The 17,450-nt window shown below is 64.7% G+C and overlaps 1 protein-coding gene across 5 annotated transcripts in view; it reads right to left on the reverse strand.

The window, feature by feature from the left end:
- CACNA2D2 (calcium voltage-gated channel auxiliary subunit alpha2delta 2) overlaps window positions 1-17,450 on the reverse strand; it is a 180,604-nt gene that overhangs the window by 8,120 nt on the left and 155,034 nt on the right. For 3 of the 5 annotated variants that reach the window (XM_035337763.1, XM_035337761.1, XM_035337762.1), the window contains exons 6-24: window positions 14,325-14,463; window positions 11,525-11,656; window positions 11,360-11,417; window positions 9,246-9,296; window positions 9,054-9,153; window positions 8,142-8,300; window positions 7,906-8,013; window positions 7,319-7,397; window positions 7,112-7,161; window positions 6,522-6,611; window positions 6,363-6,431; window positions 6,179-6,253; window positions 5,750-5,824; window positions 5,163-5,234; window positions 4,933-5,004; window positions 4,722-4,783; window positions 3,323-3,399; window positions 2,212-2,232; window positions 241-301 (exon numbers count right to left, since the gene is read on the reverse strand). In XM_035337763.1, the coding sequence (XP_035193654.1) occupies window positions 241-301; window positions 2,212-2,232; window positions 3,323-3,399; window positions 4,722-4,783; window positions 4,933-5,004; window positions 5,163-5,234; window positions 5,750-5,824; window positions 6,179-6,253; window positions 6,363-6,431; window positions 6,522-6,611; window positions 7,112-7,161; window positions 7,319-7,397; window positions 7,906-8,013; window positions 8,142-8,300; window positions 9,054-9,153; window positions 9,246-9,296; window positions 11,360-11,417; window positions 11,525-11,656; window positions 14,325-14,463 (1,550 nt within the window). The remainder of the gene's footprint in view (window positions 1-240; window positions 302-2,211; window positions 2,233-3,322; window positions 3,400-4,721; window positions 4,784-4,932; window positions 5,005-5,162; window positions 5,235-5,749; window positions 5,825-6,178; window positions 6,254-6,362; window positions 6,432-6,521; window positions 6,612-7,111; window positions 7,162-7,318; window positions 7,398-7,905; window positions 8,014-8,141; window positions 8,301-9,053; window positions 9,154-9,245; window positions 9,297-11,359; window positions 11,418-11,524; window positions 11,657-14,324; window positions 14,464-17,450) is intronic. The other 2 variants (XM_035337765.1, XM_035337764.1) reach the window with 1 other exon arrangement.

Here is a 17,450-nt window from a genome sequence, read left to right on the forward strand (position 1 = left end):
CGGGGCTACGCCGCGTCCATATATACCGCGTCCATACAGAGCGCACCGCGCGCGACCGGGTCGGCACGAGCGAGCGCCGCCGCCACCGTGGGGGACCGGTGCCCCCGTCACCGCGCGGCACGCGGGCACACGACACAGACAGCAGCAGGAGACAGGCACGACGAGGCGGGGGGGGGGGGTGTGGGGGCAGCGGGGCCGGGGAGGGGATGCACACCTCGGCAAGCGCACACACAGAGCTACCTGGGAGCAATGAACACATGTCCCTCCGACTCAAAGCTGTTTGGCAGCAGGTATTCAAAATCTGCAACAGAAAGGCAACGTTATCCGGCGGGGGCTGCGAACGGGGGCGCCGGGGGGCGTAGGAGGGAGAGAGACAGACAGAGAGAGAGGGCAGGGAAAGAGACTGGCGGCGTCGGTAACAAGAGAGAAAGGAGAGGCCGTCGTGCCGGCCGGCCGCCCCCACGTTGGGAGGATTTGGATCGAATTGGCTGGTTGGCGGCGCGAGCGCGCTCGGCTCGGCTGGGCGGCACGCTGGGACACGCGTGCACGCGCACGCACACATATATATGCACGCGTTCACATGCATATATATGCGTGGTTGGTGGCGTCTCTCTCTTATTAGGGTCATCGACAACGGGAGGGAACCGCATGCTGTGCTCGTGGGCGCAGGAGAACCACCGAAACACTTGGTCGTCAGAGAGAAAAGGAGATTTCAGGCATCGGCATGGCCAAACCGGGCACCTTGATGAGGACAGTCCAACCAGCGGCTCGTCCCGGGGTGAGGGGACGCGCAATGCACCGCGGGGTCCTGCCACGGGCCCCCCCTCCCGTCCCCGGGGCGGCGGGATCCCCGTGGGGACGCAGCCGCCGGCCCTGGGCCACCCCGCTCCGTCCCCGTCAGGGCTCGGCTCCAGCGGGGCTCGGGGCTGTGCTGTGCGTGGGGAGGTGCTCCGGGACATCCCGGGGTCCCCACGGTGTCGCCCCCCACCCCGGCGGGCACCGCCGCCCCCCAGTGCGTTGCGCGGCCCGGCGGGGCGACCCAGCCGCAGGTTGGACTGTTGCTCTCCGAGGGCTGTAGGCAGGGGCTGGGTACAAGCCGATGAGAGGAGGAGGAGGAGGAGAGGAGTACAAAACACTCGTACTGAGCCCATCCGCATCGCCATCGCAGGGGCGCCGGGAGGAGGCAACTCAAGGCTGATGGGACAGGGCTGAGGGGGACGCTCGCGCCTCCGCCTGCTGCCGCCCCCCGCTCTCCTGTCCCCGCTGTCCCCTCCCTGTCCTCCCCCCGGAGCCACGCGGGTGCCGTGTGGGTGGCATTGCGCCGGCTGACCCGGGCCAGGGGGTGCACCCCGCTGCTGCGGGCACGGCGGGGGACACGGGCCACGTCCCGCCGTGGGTGGCATCGGTGACAACCGCGGGGTGACCGCCCTGAGCCCCCCCGTGCCGGGGAGCTCCGAGTCCCGGGGCGAGAGCTGGTGCCGGGACGGGGCCGATGCCCTCCCCGTGGAGCAGGGGACGCGGGGACGCCAGCCACGCGGCAGGGTGGCATCGCCCCATGCCGGGGGGCTGCCCCAAAAAGCCGGTCCCAGAGGGTGAAGGTGGTGGCGGGAGCGACGGCGAGGGCACCGCCGGGGTCCCTGGGCCCCGTCCCCCCACCCCGCACCCCCAGCCCCGCTCTGCACAGCCCTATCCCGTTCAGGTTGAGTTGTCTTGGGGGGGAAGCGGAGGAGCCGGGGGCGGGGGGGGGGGGGGGGAGAAGAGAGCTGGAGGGGTGAGAGCAGGGAGAGGGCGGCAAGAAGAGGGATCGGCGGAGGAGGAAGAGCAGGATCCAGGGCTGGCTACGAAAAACCTCGTCAATCAGAAAGGGTTTCGGATGAGACCGGCTCTTGAGCGGTGTCAGGTCGGATTTCGGAGCGATGCACGGGAAGGGAGTGGGGGTAACCGTGGGAAAGCTCTCATGAACATAACAAGACATGTTGCTTCCAAATAAAGGGGGGGCTGGAGGAGTGGGGGGAGAGGAGGAGGAGGAGGAGGAAGAGGAGGAGGAGGCAGGGGGTCGGTGGTGGTTTGCAGGTTCGGCAAAACGGGCAGGGAGATGGGCAAGCAGGGGGGGGGAGAGGTGGGGGAGCCGTGGAGGCAGGGCTGGGGGGGCCGGACACGGGGCAGGGACGGGGTGGTGAAGGTGAGTGGTCTGAGACTGAAAATACTTGCCCTTCATTTTGATGTTTGGTACTGTGTGAATCCACCATAGAGAGAAAGCAAGAAAAACAACAAACAAAAAAACAACAAACAAAAAAAAAGGGGGTTGGGTGGAAAGGGGGAAGGGGGCACAAACAATATTTTATTCAATCGCCGTTTGAATAAAAATATTGTGTATCATAATCATACCAAAAGGAAACCTCTTGCAAAAAAACGACATGAAAAAAGAAAAGGAAAGGAAAAAAATAAAACAGTAAAGAAACGAAAAGGCCACAGTGAAATAATAAAAGATGCCGAGATATCACTAGAGAAATATATATATATATATTCAGTACTCCAAAGGAAAATGAGAGTCAGTAGCAAACACTTGCAACAGTCTTGATACGGCAACGCTCTCACTGCGTCAGCGGGGCATGCAGAAAGTCGAGGCTGGGGGAGGCGGGGGGGGAGCGGGGTGTGGGGACCCCCCTCCCGGGACGGGCCCAGCCCGGTCCCCGCGGGGCGCACGGCGGCCGGAGGGGCCGGGGGCGGAGGGAGCCGCTGGGGGCTCCGCGTCAGCCCCGCGACGGGGGGAGAGGGTTCGGGGTCCGGGGTGGGGTGGGGGGGAGAGAGAGGGGGCCAGGCTAACACACAAGTACACGGATTAATTCGAAAGGAAAGGAAAAATCGAAAGCAACCGAAACCGAACTCATCGAAACAATAAGAATGGTCGAAAGCAAAGAAGAATCGTAATCAAACGAAGGAAATAAATAAATTAAACAAACAAAAAAAAAGACCCATGCAGACTTTCACAGGCTTGCAAGTTCTCTGGCTGCTGCGGCGCTCCCTGACCCCAGCAGGCGCCTGCCCCTCGGGTGCTGGGGGCGCATCGTGCCGGGGTGCAGCCCTGGCACCCCCAGGCGCAGCTGGCCCCTGCCTCAGCGTGTGTGTGCTCACCTCCTCACGCCTCTGTTCCTTTTTTTTTTTTTTACTTCTTTAATTTTATTTTATTTTGCTTTCCTCTCACAGCTATTCTCGTCCCTTTTCTCATCGGGCTTCGTTCTGTCCCCCCCCGACAGCCGTTTCTGGGGGGGCCGGGGCAGAGGGGTGTGCGGGGGGCAGGGGGAGGGCGGGGGCTACTTACACTTCACTTGCAGGATCTGGTCGCTGAGGTTGGCCTGGATGTAGTAGGTGCTGTAGGGCGGCAGGACCAGCCCCAGGCTGCGGAGGGGAAAGCAGACGGGCGGCGTGAGGCCCTGCGCCCACCCAGCGCCGTCCCGCGTGGGCGCCCACCGACGCCACACGGCACCCACGGACATCCCTGCGGCACCCACGGGTGTCCTGGAGTGCCCGAGGATGTCCTGGGCCGTCCGTGGACATCCCGGGGCACCCAGGGCTATCCCAGGGCACTCAGGGACATCCTGGGGCACCCGCAGACATCGTGGAGCACCCGGGGATGTTCTGGAGCACCCAGGACCACCATGGGGCACCCAGGAAAATCCCAGAGCACCTAGGGACATCCTGAAGCACCCAGGGATGTCCTGGGGCACCTGTGGCCACCCCCTGAGCACAAGCCTGCCCAGCCAAGGCTGAGATGGGACCAAGGGTACCGAGCGCCTGCCAGGTACCAAGGGAGATGCACGTGGAGGAGGGACCAGCCGTCCCCAAAAGGGAGGAAGCCAGGAAGAGCCGCAGCCCTCGAAGGAAGAGCCAGAAGCTGCCCGGTTTGGGGAGAAAGAAGAAAACTGTTACACGGGCACCAGCTCCGGGTGAATCTGTGCACCGGGAGCGTCTGGTGCTCCGGATGCTGGGGTTGGGGCAGGAAAGGAGGAGCCGGGAGGCGGTCCTGGGGTTCCAAATCCACGGGAGATGCCGGAGGGAGCCGGGCTGCCAGCTGCTGTCTGCTGTGGCGCGGTGGTTTTTGGTGGCAGCGTTTGGTGACAGCGCCGAGCTAAGCAAGCATCGGCTCCTGGGGACCGTGCGCTCGTGGGGAGCCCCCAGGCACTGCATCAAATGTCACGTGTGTACTCGCCTCCGTGGTGTGCTGGGGCAGGAGCAGGGCACCGTGGGGGCACCATGGGACGAGCCCCGAGCTCGGGGAGGGGGTTCCAGCATGCGCCAGTGAGGTGAGGAGGAGGAGGAGATGGACAGGGTGGCGGGGGGGTCACGCATCTGCTAGCCCAAACTTGTGCAAACTTGGCTGAGCTCAGGGCAGTGGTGGTGTCCCCATCCCCGGAGGTATTTGAGACGTGTGGACGTGGCACTAAGGGACGTGGCTTGGTGGTGGGACTCGGCAGGGCAGGTCGGCGGCTGGATGTGGTGATCCTGAAGGTGTCTCCCAACCTAGATGGTTCTGGGGTTCTGTAAATGCGGAGGGAGCTCTGCTCTCCACCTCCAAAGCAACCTCCTGAGCAACGACCTGGAGCGCGTGTCTGCAGGCCCCCAGTCCGTGGGACACGCTCGTGGTGGCCTCGGGGACCTCCAGAGCTTTGGGCATGAGGCCACGTCCCCCTGCCAGCGCGGGTCCCGCCGAAGCCGCTCACCTGTAGTTGGTGCTTTTGATGGGGGCCCACGTGTAGGTCCTGAACACCTCGTCGATGTATTGCTGCGGACCAGAGGCAGCGAGTCAGGGCTCTGCGGTGCCGGGACCATGCCGGGGTGGTGGCACGGGACCCGGCTCCGTGCTGGCAGGGTGGCAGTGCCGCTCTGCAAGGGGGTGGCTCCGGCTGTGACCCCCCCTCCCCTGCTAATTACCTCGTCCAGGGATTTGATCAGCGTCTTGATGAACCTCTGCCCGTCGTTTCCGTCAATCATGCTTCTCCGGATCTGGGGGACATGGAGGAGGTGACTGAGGGCAGCCCGGCTGGGGCACGTGGGCCACCCAGTGTCACCCAGGGGACAGTGACCCGGCTGAGGCTGGCGGGGATCGGTGCCGGAGCAGCGGGTGCAGTTGTGCCCCATCACCTGCCCGAGGCTCTGCCCACCTCCTCCTTGTTCTCGTCCTCCAGCTCGGCGTCCAGGAAGTCCAGCGTCACTGGCTCACGGAAATTGATGATCTGCAGGCAGAGAGGGAGGGACGGGAAGGACTCAGGGCTCCCACAGCCACTGCTGAGCCCAGACAAACTCATCACAGCCTGCTTGGGGCAGCTCCGCTCCTCCCTGTCCCGGGGCGGGAGAGCCCCCGGGGCACAGTGTCCCCTGAAGCAGAATGGGGACAGAAATTCCCCTGTTCCTGCAGCCCATGAACACCGGTGATGAGCTAAGTGGGACGTTGCTGCCAGCGAGACAGACCCACCCTGGTCGCTGCCGCCGCCTCGCTCCCCCCTCGTTGCCCAGTGATGAATCTGCGCCATTAGCCGCTCCGTGAGCTGGCTCCCCCGGACAAACACGCCCTTCTCTGTTTGCCTGACATCCCCAGCCATTCCCATTTCTCACGGGGCCCAGTAACTCATGCGTGCTGCCAGCAGCGGGGTGTTATCTGTCACGTCGCGCCGCTTCTCCCTGCCTGCTTCCCTCCCCCTCCCCGGGGGCAGAGGCGAGGACCCAGCGGGGGGAGCGCGCCCCTGCTCACCTGGGGCTGCAGGTTGGGGTGCAGCAGCACGTAGCCGTTCAGGTCGATGGCGAAGACGTAGCCGTTGGCCCCCAGCTGCAGGAGGACAGGAGGGGTGAGTGCAGCCAGGCGGCTCTGCGGCGTGCCGAGCCGTGCCGTGCCCACGCCACCCATCAGCTCTGCAGGCTCGTTTTTTTTCTCTCCAACCTCCAAAACCCAGCTCCAAACCCCCTTTTGCAGAGCACTGTTCCCACTGACTCTGCAAGTGTTCCTGCTCTGCGTCCCCAAGTGCCACCCAGCCGGATCCCTGCTGTCCCCCGCCTGCCACCACAGCCACCGCCCGTGAGGACTGCTGCGGCAGCTCTGCCGGAGGTGCCCACGCCGCAGCGGGGCCGCGGGGCACTTGGGGAGCCGTGGGGCAGGGACGGATGGGGAACACCCCCCACGCACGTTGTAACGCGGTGTCAGCTTCTTGATGTCGTTCAGCGCCACGTCGATCCCCATCACGCCCAGGATGAGCTGATTCTGGAAGGAAGCGCGGGGCGGCAGCCTCAGGGCTCGGGCTCTGCCCAGAACCCAGCAGGCAGCACCCACGGGTGCCAGTGCCCCCCCTAGGGTGCGGGGCGGCTCCTACCTTCCTGTCGCTGCTGTCCTCCGTCAGGTTGAACACCGGCAGCGTGCCCGTCACCACCAGCCCCAGCCCCTGCGTGAGCACAGAAGGGTGTCACCCAGCCCCTCGGTGGCACCCGGGCGTCGTGCCCCTGCGGGGGCTGCGTGGGGCCGGGGTCCTCACCAGGGCGTCCTGGTAGACGTTGGTCCACTGAACCTGCTTGGCTCGGTTCCCGGCCAGGACCATGGGTCTGCCCAGCACGTCCAGGTACTCCTGCGGGGACAGAGGGGACAGGGTGACGCGGGGGCCCCACACCCAGCGGTGACATCTGTGCTTGGTAACGCCCCGCTCCCAAACCGCAGCTCAACACCGGGTGCCCCGTGCCCGCCACCCATGGGTGCTACCACCACGAGCTGCCCCGGGAGCAGCGGCTGCTGCTGGCAATACCCGAGAGGAAGAATTGCTGCAGCAGGAATCCCCCAGTGGGGGTGCTGATGTGCCAGCAAGGCGCTGCTCGCTCTGCTCCGTGCTGGGAAAGCAGCAGGGGCAGGGAAGGGGCCTCCAGCCCCGAGTGGCCCTGGGGTGACATCTGTCCCCGAGGGGAGCGTGGGGACCCCGCTGGGAACCCCATGCAGTGGTGCCTGGTAAGGGAAAGGGGCAGGGGGTGCTGCAGAGGATGACTTATTGCAGTGGCATCATGCTCTAGGCCAGCATTTTGGGGTGCCTGGGGAGGGCGGCTCTGCCTGCTGCCACATGCCAGCACCCTGCCTCACCTGTGTGTTGATGCGGATGGCGCCGATGGAGGGGATTTCAAAGTAGTAACCTTGGCAAAGAAAGAGAAATGCAGGTAGAGAGCCTGCCATCCCGCAGTCTGTCCTGCTGTCCATCCTGCCGTGCGAGGTGCCTGCACCGTGCTGGGTGGCCCCCACGCCCTGGGGACGCTGCCACCCGTGCCCGCCCGGCGCCAGCCCCCTGCTCACCTTTGTTGGCACACGCCATCCACTGCAGCGGGGTCACGTCGTAGTTGTGCTGCCCGACGGAGAAGGTGAAGACACGCACCTGCAGCACAGAGCGGCCGTGAGCTCTCCCGAGTACACGTGGGCAGCACCGGGGACCCTGCAGGGGTCCCTGGGCTCACTCAGCAACGCACAGCCCCATCCCCGCACCCCGGGGTGCGCTCCCACCGGGGCAGGTGCTCAGGGAGCCCGCCGGCCCCATCCCTCCCCGCACACCAAGGTCAGAGCTGGCAGCGGCGCGGCAGCCGCCCCATTACGGGGGCAGTGGCTCGGCGCAGGAGCGGGCAGGCTGGGGAAATGGCTCCTGGCAAATGAGGCGGAAGCCGGCAATAAAGCTGGAGGCAGCCGGCTGCCGGTGAGCGATCCCAGCCGGTCCTGCTGCACGATGCCACGTCCCAGCCAGAGCCGGGCCGGGCTCCGTGCTCAGCAGTGCCAGGTACCTCTGGGTGCATCCCCAGCTCCTGCTGCAGCCCCCAGGTGTCTCCTTGGGTGCGCACACGCGTGTGCCCGGCTGCGTGATGCACGCAGGCGGCACGGCGGGGGCCGCTCACCGTTTTGTTGGGCCAGTTGTACTTCTCGAAGACGTCCTGCACCCGGTCCTCGCCGCCGTCCGTGAACATCATGATCATCTTGTTGCAGTTGGCCCGCGTGATGTTGGACTGTGAGGCAGAGGGAGGGCACGTGAGGCAGGCTGTCTGCTCGGGGCTGCAGCGGCACCCATGGGTGCAGCCCGCCCTCCCCTCCAAGCCCGCAGCCCCGCTGCCCTCCCCGCCGGGCCCCAGCTCACATTCTGCAGCTGGTCGAAGGCGTACTCGAAGCCAGCCTTGTAGTCGGTCGTGCCCTTGGCCACCATCCCTTGCACGTCCTCCTTGAAGACCTTCTTGTTACGGATGTTGGCCTGCACCAGGTGCTTGAAGCACGACACCGGCTTGGCCTTCTCGTTGAACTGGGAGGGAGAAGAGAGGGCAGGGGGTCTCAGAAAGGGGATGGGGACCCAACGGCTGCCCCGGTGGGCACAAAGCACCCGCGGGCTGGAGCACCCCACGTGCGGTGTCCTGGTGGCACAGGGACAGCGGGACGAGTGGGGACGCCGTGGTGACCCCAACCTGGTGCAGTCACAGAAGCCAAAGCCATCGGCCACTGATGCCATCGGGCCTCCTGGCTTTGCTTGTGGCCAGGCTGCAACCAGGGGTGCAGCGTCCCTGGGGTGACGGCTACCACCTGCCCAGCGCTCCCCAACCCCCCTGAGAGCATGTGGGGTGTGGGGCAGGGCTCAGCCTGGCACGTCCCCCCCAGCCCTGGAGCCTGGGGCTGCCCTGGCTGGGTTCAGGATCCGACCTCCCGCGTGCCAGGGCTGCGGCTGCTGCTGGGCTGTGGCTCTCCTTGAGCTGGCCTTGAGCTGAAAAGCATCCAGCAGCAGGCTGGGGGGGATTTCTTGTAAAAGGCATCAAAAGAAACAGCACTCGCCAGATCTTTGAGGCATAATTGTGGCAGGGACTGCTCAGCGCAGCCCTCCTCTCCCCCTTGCCCATCAGAAGCCCCTGCAATTCATCCTGCCTGGATTTTGGGGCCCGAAAGGACTTTTCTGATTGTCTTATCTGCCGCGCAGCACCGGCCCGGCCCCCCTGAAGCTGCCCCTGGCCGGACACCGGGCTGCAGGCACGAGGCTGCCGGGGCCCCCGCGGGGCGCAGCGCTCACCGAGGCCACGTTGACGTAGTCGTCGTCCGAGAGGGTGTCCAGCATCTCGTACACCGAGGTCTTCATCAGCTTGAGGGTGAGGCCGCTCACGCTGCCGCTCCTGGCCGCAGAGAGGGGAGGTGGGGGCTTGGCCGTGCGGGGCGGAGGGGACGCGGGGTCCCCACAGCCCCACTGCCCGCCCACCATACTCACACGTCCACGATGATGACCATGTCCTTCGGGGAGGAGGCGCCTTGGATGTACCTGCGGGGCGCAGAGGGGTCAGTATTGGGGGGGGGGGGCCCCGACCCTGCTGCGTGCAGCCCGGAGCGCAGCCGTGCCGCCACCCCGCCGGGGCGAGGACGCGGAGCGGTGCGGCCAAGCCGTCGCTCGCTGCCGCGCCAGTCTAACGAGCTCTAAATGCTGAACTCCTCCATCATCGCGGGCCCTTTGCTGCGCGCTGATTATGCTGACACACGCATCCATATTAAGATGCTATTTACCCCCCCTCGGTAGCTTCAAAGGCCAGGCTGATGAGGTTATTTTTAGCTACGAGGAGGAATAATAATAATAACACGTAAATCATCCCCCCTGGAAACAATGAGGGAAACCTTCCTCGCCCCTCAAAGGTGGCCGGGCGGCTCCCCGCCATGTGGAGGGGTCCTGGGGCTGCCCCCAGCCCGGCGGTGCCACCCGGCACGGGATGGGGATGGGCTCTGCTGCTCGTCCCTGTTCCTGCTGCCCCTGAGCCCCGGGCCCTCCCCAGTGGTGCTGGGGTCCCTGCTGGGTGGGGGCAGCCGGGCTGGGGGCTCGGCGCCCGCCCGCTCCCCCCACTGGGCTCCCCGCAAACTAAGATGCTGCTCGTAATGGGTTGTGGCAGCGCATTTATCTCCGGGTGCCCCGCTCAGATTAATACCCAGGGCTCCGCAGGAAAAGGCTTTATTTAATAGGGCCATTTATCAAGGGAGCGGAAGGAAAGCGAGCGGCGCTGGCGGTCCTGGGCGATGCGACGGCTCTGCCTGCCCCCACAGGGGCTGGAGGCAGGACTGGGGACATGGGGACCTGGGGACCAGGAGCTGGGGACCCGCCGTGCCCCACAGAGGGCTCTCAGGGTGGGTGCCCATGGATGTGGTGCGGGCTGCGTGCTGCACCAGAGCCCCGAGCAATGGTGGGGAGCAAAGGGGTGCCCCCACCCCGAGGGGTGCTGCCGCTGCTCTGCAGCCAGGTGGGCGAGCACGGGGCCAGCCGGGCAGCTCGTTAGCCCCCCCTCTCATCCACAACCCCCAGCACGCCCAGCCCTCCTCTAACAGCCCCCACGGCTGCCACAGCAGACAGCAGTTAATATTAATGCAGAGAAATCACAGATAATTAACCCGAATAATGGGCTCCATTAATTTTCTGACAAGGAGAGGGCCCGGCCGGGGCTGCACCCTGTGCGGAGCGGGGTGCCAGGGCTGCAGGCACGCCCCGGTCCCCGAAGCCCAGCACTGGGGCAGTGACCTGGGCTCGGCACGACGGGGCCGCGGGATGCTCCGGCCGGGATGCGCCAGCTCCGTGCTCTGCCCATGTTGAGGAGCTGCCAGGGACACGTGGAGGAAACGGCGCAGATGGGCACTGAGGGGGACGGGTGCTTTTTGGGGAGCAGGGGACCCCCGGCATCGCTGAGCCCCCCGCCACAGGCGGGCAGAGCAATAATCTTTTGGGTGGCCCTCTGGGAGCCCAGGAGCTGGGCTCGATGGCCCCGTGGGTCCCTTCGCCTCGGCCGCTCTACGATTCCGTGGTACTTGGCGCTGCCACGCGGGCACGTCCACCTGGGCTAATGGCGAGCGGCTCCGTCACGCTCAGCTCGGTGCGCAGCTGAATCGGAGCTCGCAGCTATCGCTTCAGCACCGGCTGGCTCTGTCTCTGCGTTTATCGCGCCGTCCTTCTGGCTCGGCTCTTCGCGAGCCGCTCGCGTCCCCGTTTAAACGGGGCGCTGCGGGAACGCCGCTCGTGGGCTAAGCACGGGCGTTCGCACCGCGGCGGCGGGGGGCCACGGGGGGCGCAGGGCAGGGGGCAGCTCTACCTGCTTCATCTGGATCTAAGGATTTATCTCTCCATCTCCCTCTGCCTTCCCGGCGCTGGAAGAGGGGAGGGGAGCGGGAGATGAAAGCTGCGGCTTGGATGCCCCTGCCTGTGTTATTGTATCCATTTTCCAATGCCAACGATGTGTGAAATGAAAATTGGACAGAGCTGGCTGCTCCCGGAGCCGGAGTCTGGCGTGCTGGGGGGCAGCAGGGAGGGGGGACAGGGGGCCCTTCCTACCTCCCCGGCTCTTGTCCCCTTACCAGGGCCGTCTGCGCACGTCGTAGAGGTCGATCTTGTTGGGGGCTCTCCACGGGGTGGCTGCGGGCAAAAGGCGGGCGGTGAGTGAGGTGCTACCATCTCCCCAGGGACGCTGTCCCCGCGCTGGGGGGACCCTGGGGACAGAGGGACGCCCCCCCTCCACGCACCGGGGTAGTAGCGGGTGACGCCGGTGGCGCTGCCGAAAACCTGCCAGAGCAGGGAGGGGTCCTCCTTGCGGTTCTCGATGAAGACGTCCTCCAGCGCCTGCGTCCAGTTCAGCTCGTTGAGGATGACGGTGGCTGCAAGGCACAGAGCGGGCGGCTGGGGGACGGGGACCGCGGCGTGTCCCTTCCGCCCCTTCCTGAGAAGGAGCCCAGAGGGGCCTGGCAGCGTCCCCCCTGCCCCTTGTGGGGCTCAGCAACGGAGGGGACAGCCACCTCCGTGGTCTCACCCTCCTCCCAGCAAATGCCTCCTGGGACCATGCAGGGACAGCCAGCAGCGGGACACGGACGGGCCCTGCTCTGCATTCCCGCTGGCCCCCGCACCTGACGCAAAAGCAATTAAGATGCCGGCAAACAGAGGCTTTAAATTATTCAGCTATTAAAGCAGAAGATAAGCTGCCGGCAGCCTCCGCCCGTGGTTAATTAAACGGGGCCGGTGGAGAGCGGGGAGGCTGCTGGGCACCACGTGGGGACAGCAAGGGACCCTCCTGGCACCCCCAGCTCTTGGGGAGCCCCACGGCGTGCCCATATCCCGCTGACCACCCCAGCCAGACATGCCTCCTGCCACCAGCTCCCAAGCCATTTCCGAGCGCGGGGCCGCGCAGCGCTGTGTTCCCTGGAGCCGCTCCGTGGCTGGGGGCCGGCCCTGCCGTGCTTTGTGCCACCGGGAGGCTGCCGCGTGCCCACAGCAGGGGGCTGGGCACGGCCACCGCAGCTGGGACACGGCCACAGCCCAGGGACTTCTGCGTGGGAGGGCAGCCACAAAGGCTCACGCACTCCTACAGATACATATACAGCCTCCCGATATCTGCACATATATACGTACCCCCCGGTGCACACACAACCCCTGTTATCATCCCCGTGCACAAACACAGCCCCTACGCAGGATCTGTGCGCACACTCAGTCTTTACCCAGGGACACAGCCCCTCTATGTCCTGTCTCCCACCCACGGCCCCCACGCCCCCCTGTGCACACACGACCCCTGTAGCCCTCCCCGTGCGCGGGGCAAGGAGCCTGGGACTCCTCCTGTCCCCGTGTGAAGGCCGGAGCTGCCACCCCAGGTGACACGGAGCTGGAGATGCTCCGCGGTGCGGCTGCTCTGCGCCCTCCTGTCCCCGTCCCCACCTCGTCCCCGGCCCCAGCAGGGTGAGCCCGGCCCCGCCCCGCTGGAGAGAGATTGTGGCTTTAATTAAAAGTGGCACAGTAAATAAAAGACATATAGGATGTAATTTGTGTGTGTAGCCAGGGGTGACGGCGGAGGGCGGCTCCGCAGGGTTTTCAGCAGCGTGTCAGGCAGCGATAGTGCCTCTCCAGCGGGCCCCGAGGGGACGTGTCCCCGGTGTCCCCAGCCCACCCGCCGTCCCCGCAGACCTGTGGCCCTGTGCTGCTCTCCGAGTCGTGTCCCAGCCAGGCAGGGGTTGGCGTGGCTCTGGCCGGGCATCAGCACTGCATCGGCCGGCGAGCGGGGGGCCCGGGGGGCTCGGGGTAATGGCTATTCCATCCCAGCCCTGCCTCCCCCCGCTCTCGGGATTTGCTTCGTTAGCTGCCCGGCCTGTGCTGGCCAGCTAATAAAACTGATTGCAATTTCTCATCCGGTGATGCCGATGCGGTGAAACCTTTCCACCGATGCGGCTCTGGACATGCAGGACAGAAGCATGAGCTCGGCCCCTGGCCCCTGTCACCTCACCAACTGTCACCGAGAGGGGCCGGGAGGAGGCGAGGGGGTGCGGGGACGTGTGGGGGGACGTGTGGGCACCCCTGGCAGCAGGGTCTGTGCCTGGGAGCAGGATGGGGCCAGTGGCTGCGGGAGGCTGGTGTCCGGCCGGGAGCGTTGCCCAGCTCTGTGCAGAGCAGCCACTAGAGGGAAATGCAGACCGACCGTCACCGTGTGCCACCACGGCACGGAGAGGCGGGAGAGCTCTGGAAGCTCAGTGATTGTCACCTCCCTGTGGGGACACGCCAGCCTGGCCCAGGACCACAAGGTGGTGTGGCATGTCCGTGTCATCCTGCACAACCCCCTCATGCATCCATCCGTCTGTCCGTGCATCCATTCATCCCTCCATCCCCCCGCCACCCTGGTGCACACCGCTCCCCCGTCTTGCCCACCTCCAGGGCTGGACCACCAACCTCAGCACGGCCTCTGGGGTCCCCAGGGAGCCGCAGGGGCACTGCCGTGGGGCTGCGGACGCCCACCCCATTCTACAATAGCCCTTCCTGCAGGATTTCACCTGCCCTTCCTACCCTTCCAAAGCCTCAGCCCAAAGCAGCCTGAACCCAGTGAATGCCCCCGTTCCTGCTTCTCCCCGTTCCCCCTGCTCAGCCCCATCTCCTTTTAGGAGCTGGGAGCCCCCGCCTCGGGAGCTGCTCCCAGCACGGAGCTGCTCTGTCCCTCTGATCGCCTCGGGCTCCTGCTCTGAGCCTGCTCCTACGGGGAGGATCACAGCCGCACGTTGGCCGTGTGGGCGCAGCGGGATTTACACCACAATTACAGTTTCTCCTTTGCTTTCCAGCCCTTCTCCAAAAGCTCCTAACGCCTGATGCACCTCTTCGGTCCGCACTGAGCATGGAGCCGCTGCGGCGCAGGGACCCAGCGGGTCCCCAACACTGGGGGACGGCGGCTGAGAGCCACTGGGCCTGGCAGGGACACCGGGGACACGGTCCCCAGGGCTGTGGCACCGAGAGCCGGCCCCATGGAGGCTGCGCCCAGCCTCGCAGCACAGAGCCGAGCGGGTGGAGGGCACTCACAGCCTTTGTAGATGTCCGTGGGGATCTGCACGGCGGCGTACGAGTAGTTAACCTTGGTCTTGAAGTTGGCGTCGTCGGTGAACTCCAGCTTCAGGGAGTTGGACTTCTCCCGCTCGATCTCTTCTCCATCAGGATCGTCCTGGGGAAGGAGCAGAGCGCGTGGGGACACCGGGGACGTGTGCGGGGCGCCCCCACCCGAAGCCAGCACCCGCCCACCCCGCGCGGAGCGGCAGCGCCGGCTGGGGCAGCTGAGCTCGGCTTAGCCTTGGCACCGGGCTTGCTAGCACGGCAGGTCTGAAACCAGAAAAAAACCACCCGGGCAAAAAAAAAAAAAAAAAAAAAAAAGCCTTGAAAATCAATTAGCAGCAAAAGGCAACTATCAAAGAACAAATTAAAACGCAGTGCAGCTTAACGCTCTGTCAATAAGCAATGCAAACAATATTTAATTATGGTGGAGAGATGGCAAATTCCCCACTGCCGGCGCTGGAGCGCGCTCCCTCCGCCACGGCCGCTCCTCTCCGCTGGCACCGAGCGGAGGGGCCCTGTGCTGCCACACGGGGACGTCCCCTGCCCGAGCCACAGGTGCCCCTGGGGACACGGGGCGGACCTCGGGCCTGTGCCTGCAGGACAGGAGCGGGGTCACGGCAATGGGCGGGAGGGAGGGGGAAGAGATGGAGCAGCCTCGCTACAGAGCTGCAGAAATCACCTCTGCCGTCATGCCAGGGGCAGGGAAAGCCAGCGGAAGGTGACGGCCCTGAGCCTGCCGAGCTGCTGCACCCCTGCCGTGGGCACAGCGACTGGGACGGCTGCTGGCAACTGGCTGTGAGAGGCTCAGGGCGGGAGGAGGAGGAGGATGAGGATGCTGCCCCTCGGGCTCCCTGGAGCCATCAGCTCTCCCACCAGCATCTTCCCAAAAAGAGCTGGAGCCACAGGAGGACACGCAGAGATGCCACCTCCCCCGTGACAGCTCGGGACGGACGCCCAGGCGGTGACATTCCCCTGACATTGCGAGGGTGGCAAAACCATTCGCCACAGCTCGGGAGAATAACAGGATTGATATGCAAGGTTTGGTTTTTAATTCCAGCAGATGCATCGGCAGTGTCAGCACGCTGCAGAGCCGATGCGACCGCGGGGCCGCCGGCCGCCCGGAAAGATGCTGAACTCAATTACGGCTGAGGGAGCCCAGCAGCAGGCAGGGGACGGCTCTGCCTCCCCGGAGCGACGTCGCCGAGATTGAAATCCAGATTACACTCTCCATTTCACGTAAATCCTGAGAAAAGGAACAAACTCGGCTGCCTGACCCACCGCAAAGCCCCAGAAGAGCTCGCCTGGTGCCCTTGGCTGGAAAAAAGGCCGCGGCCGTGTCGCGTGATGCCCAGAGAGCGGGTCCAGCCACAAACGTGCTCCTGACGTGGGGCTCAGCTCTCCGTGCTGCGAGCACCCGCTGTCCCTGCCCGCACCGGGCCTCGTTCAGGGGCTGAGAACGGGCTTTGGAGGGAGGCGGCGAATGCTGAACAAAGCCATTGCCCCGGGGCACCTGCAGCACCCGAACCTCTGCTTTGCCACCCAAATATCTCCTCCCGAGCCCTGGCGACCCCCAGCCTCACCCCCGCCTGCAGGAACATCAGTTCCCCGCTGTTCCCCCCACACCGTCGTGTTTATTCGCAATGTCACCAGAGCCGGAACCCCTGGATACAATTCCCGGTCCCGTGTTTATCACCATTCCCTTCTATCACCCACATCCGAGGGGCTAATTTGTATTCTCCGAGGTTCGGTGCTGTCTGGCTGCTCTCATTCATGTAGCTGTAAAGAGGCATATGTATAGATCCCGGAGACAAATACGCAGCTATCTGTACGTAGGACACTTCATGCATCACTGACACCCATACAGCCAGCAGACCCCCGGCGAGCTGACGTTATCCGAGCTACGTTTACCCTTTATCCATAAATCTCCTGACCCCAACTGAGATATCGCTGTTGAAGCCAGGCGGAATTTGGCTCCTGGGACGGGGTCATCGCTGCCCAGGTGAAGCTGCCCGAAGCCATCGCCAGCCCAGGCAGGGACAGCAGCGCCTCGGTGCTGGTGTGGGCCGAAGGAAACCACATGAATGGGGCCAGGGGAAGAAATCCCGCGTTAAACTGGGATATTAGAACAAAGGAGAAAATGATTCAAGCTCTCCTGGATTTACATCGCTTTAACGGAGAGCACCTCGGCGGGTGCCTAGCCGGATTTTGCAGCATTTCTCATCATTACCTTTCACAAGGACTCCAAAACATCTATTTTATCTTTGAAATGTTACGATACGTCCAACAGAACATAAATAGATGCTACAGATCTGAATGCCTTATTTGATACACCCTGACAGAAACCTTTTCTTTGGCAATGCATCAGTATTACACGCATTTATTGCTTCCGCGAGGAGCCCCGGCGCTGGGAACTTTCAGCACCTCCAGCGCTTTAGGCGCTGGGTGGAAAGCCACAGTTTCTGGTTTTTCTCCCCCTACGTTCCCCAGATCAGTGAGGAACACCCAGGAGCCGGCACTTTGTGCAGGTTTTACCCCGGATTTTACCGCTGGTGATTCCCTTTCCGTCTGCTCCCGGTGGATGGGGGGCACAGAGGAGCGGTGCCCGGGCACTGCCCGAAGCTTTCCCGGGGCTGGGCGGGAGGAAGGGCTGTCGGGGCTGCGGTTATGGCTCTAGCTGTGCCGTGCCGTGCCGGCCCTCGGAGGACACCACCGGCCCCCGCTGCCATTTGGGGTTCGGGGCGCATGACCTGGCACAGCCCCGCCATGCCTCCGCGAGGCAGCTCGGGCGGATGCGAACGCCCCCGTCCATCTCCATGGGAACGAGGCACCGCCGCTAATGATGGCTGCTTAAATGTCAGCGCCGATGACAAACGCCCGGCTGATGCGGCCAGTGGGTTCGGTCCCGCAGCCTCGTCCCTCCTCGCCCTGCCGGGTACCCCGGTCCTACCCGCACGCTCCCAGCCCCTAGCAAGGGCGGCTCCCCCCCAAATATCTCATCACCTGTGGAAATTTCCCCCTGATCCGCATAAAAAAACAGCAAAATGTGGATCTCCGGGCGCTGCGGCAGCCCGGGCTGATGAGCAGGCCGAGCACGCGGCC

The sequence above is a fragment of the Oxyura jamaicensis genome, chromosome 12 (genome assembly GCF_011077185.1).
Source record: "Oxyura jamaicensis isolate SHBP4307 breed ruddy duck chromosome 12, BPBGC_Ojam_1.0, whole genome shotgun sequence".
Taxonomy (NCBI): Eukaryota; Metazoa; Chordata; class Aves; order Anseriformes; family Anatidae; genus Oxyura; species Oxyura jamaicensis.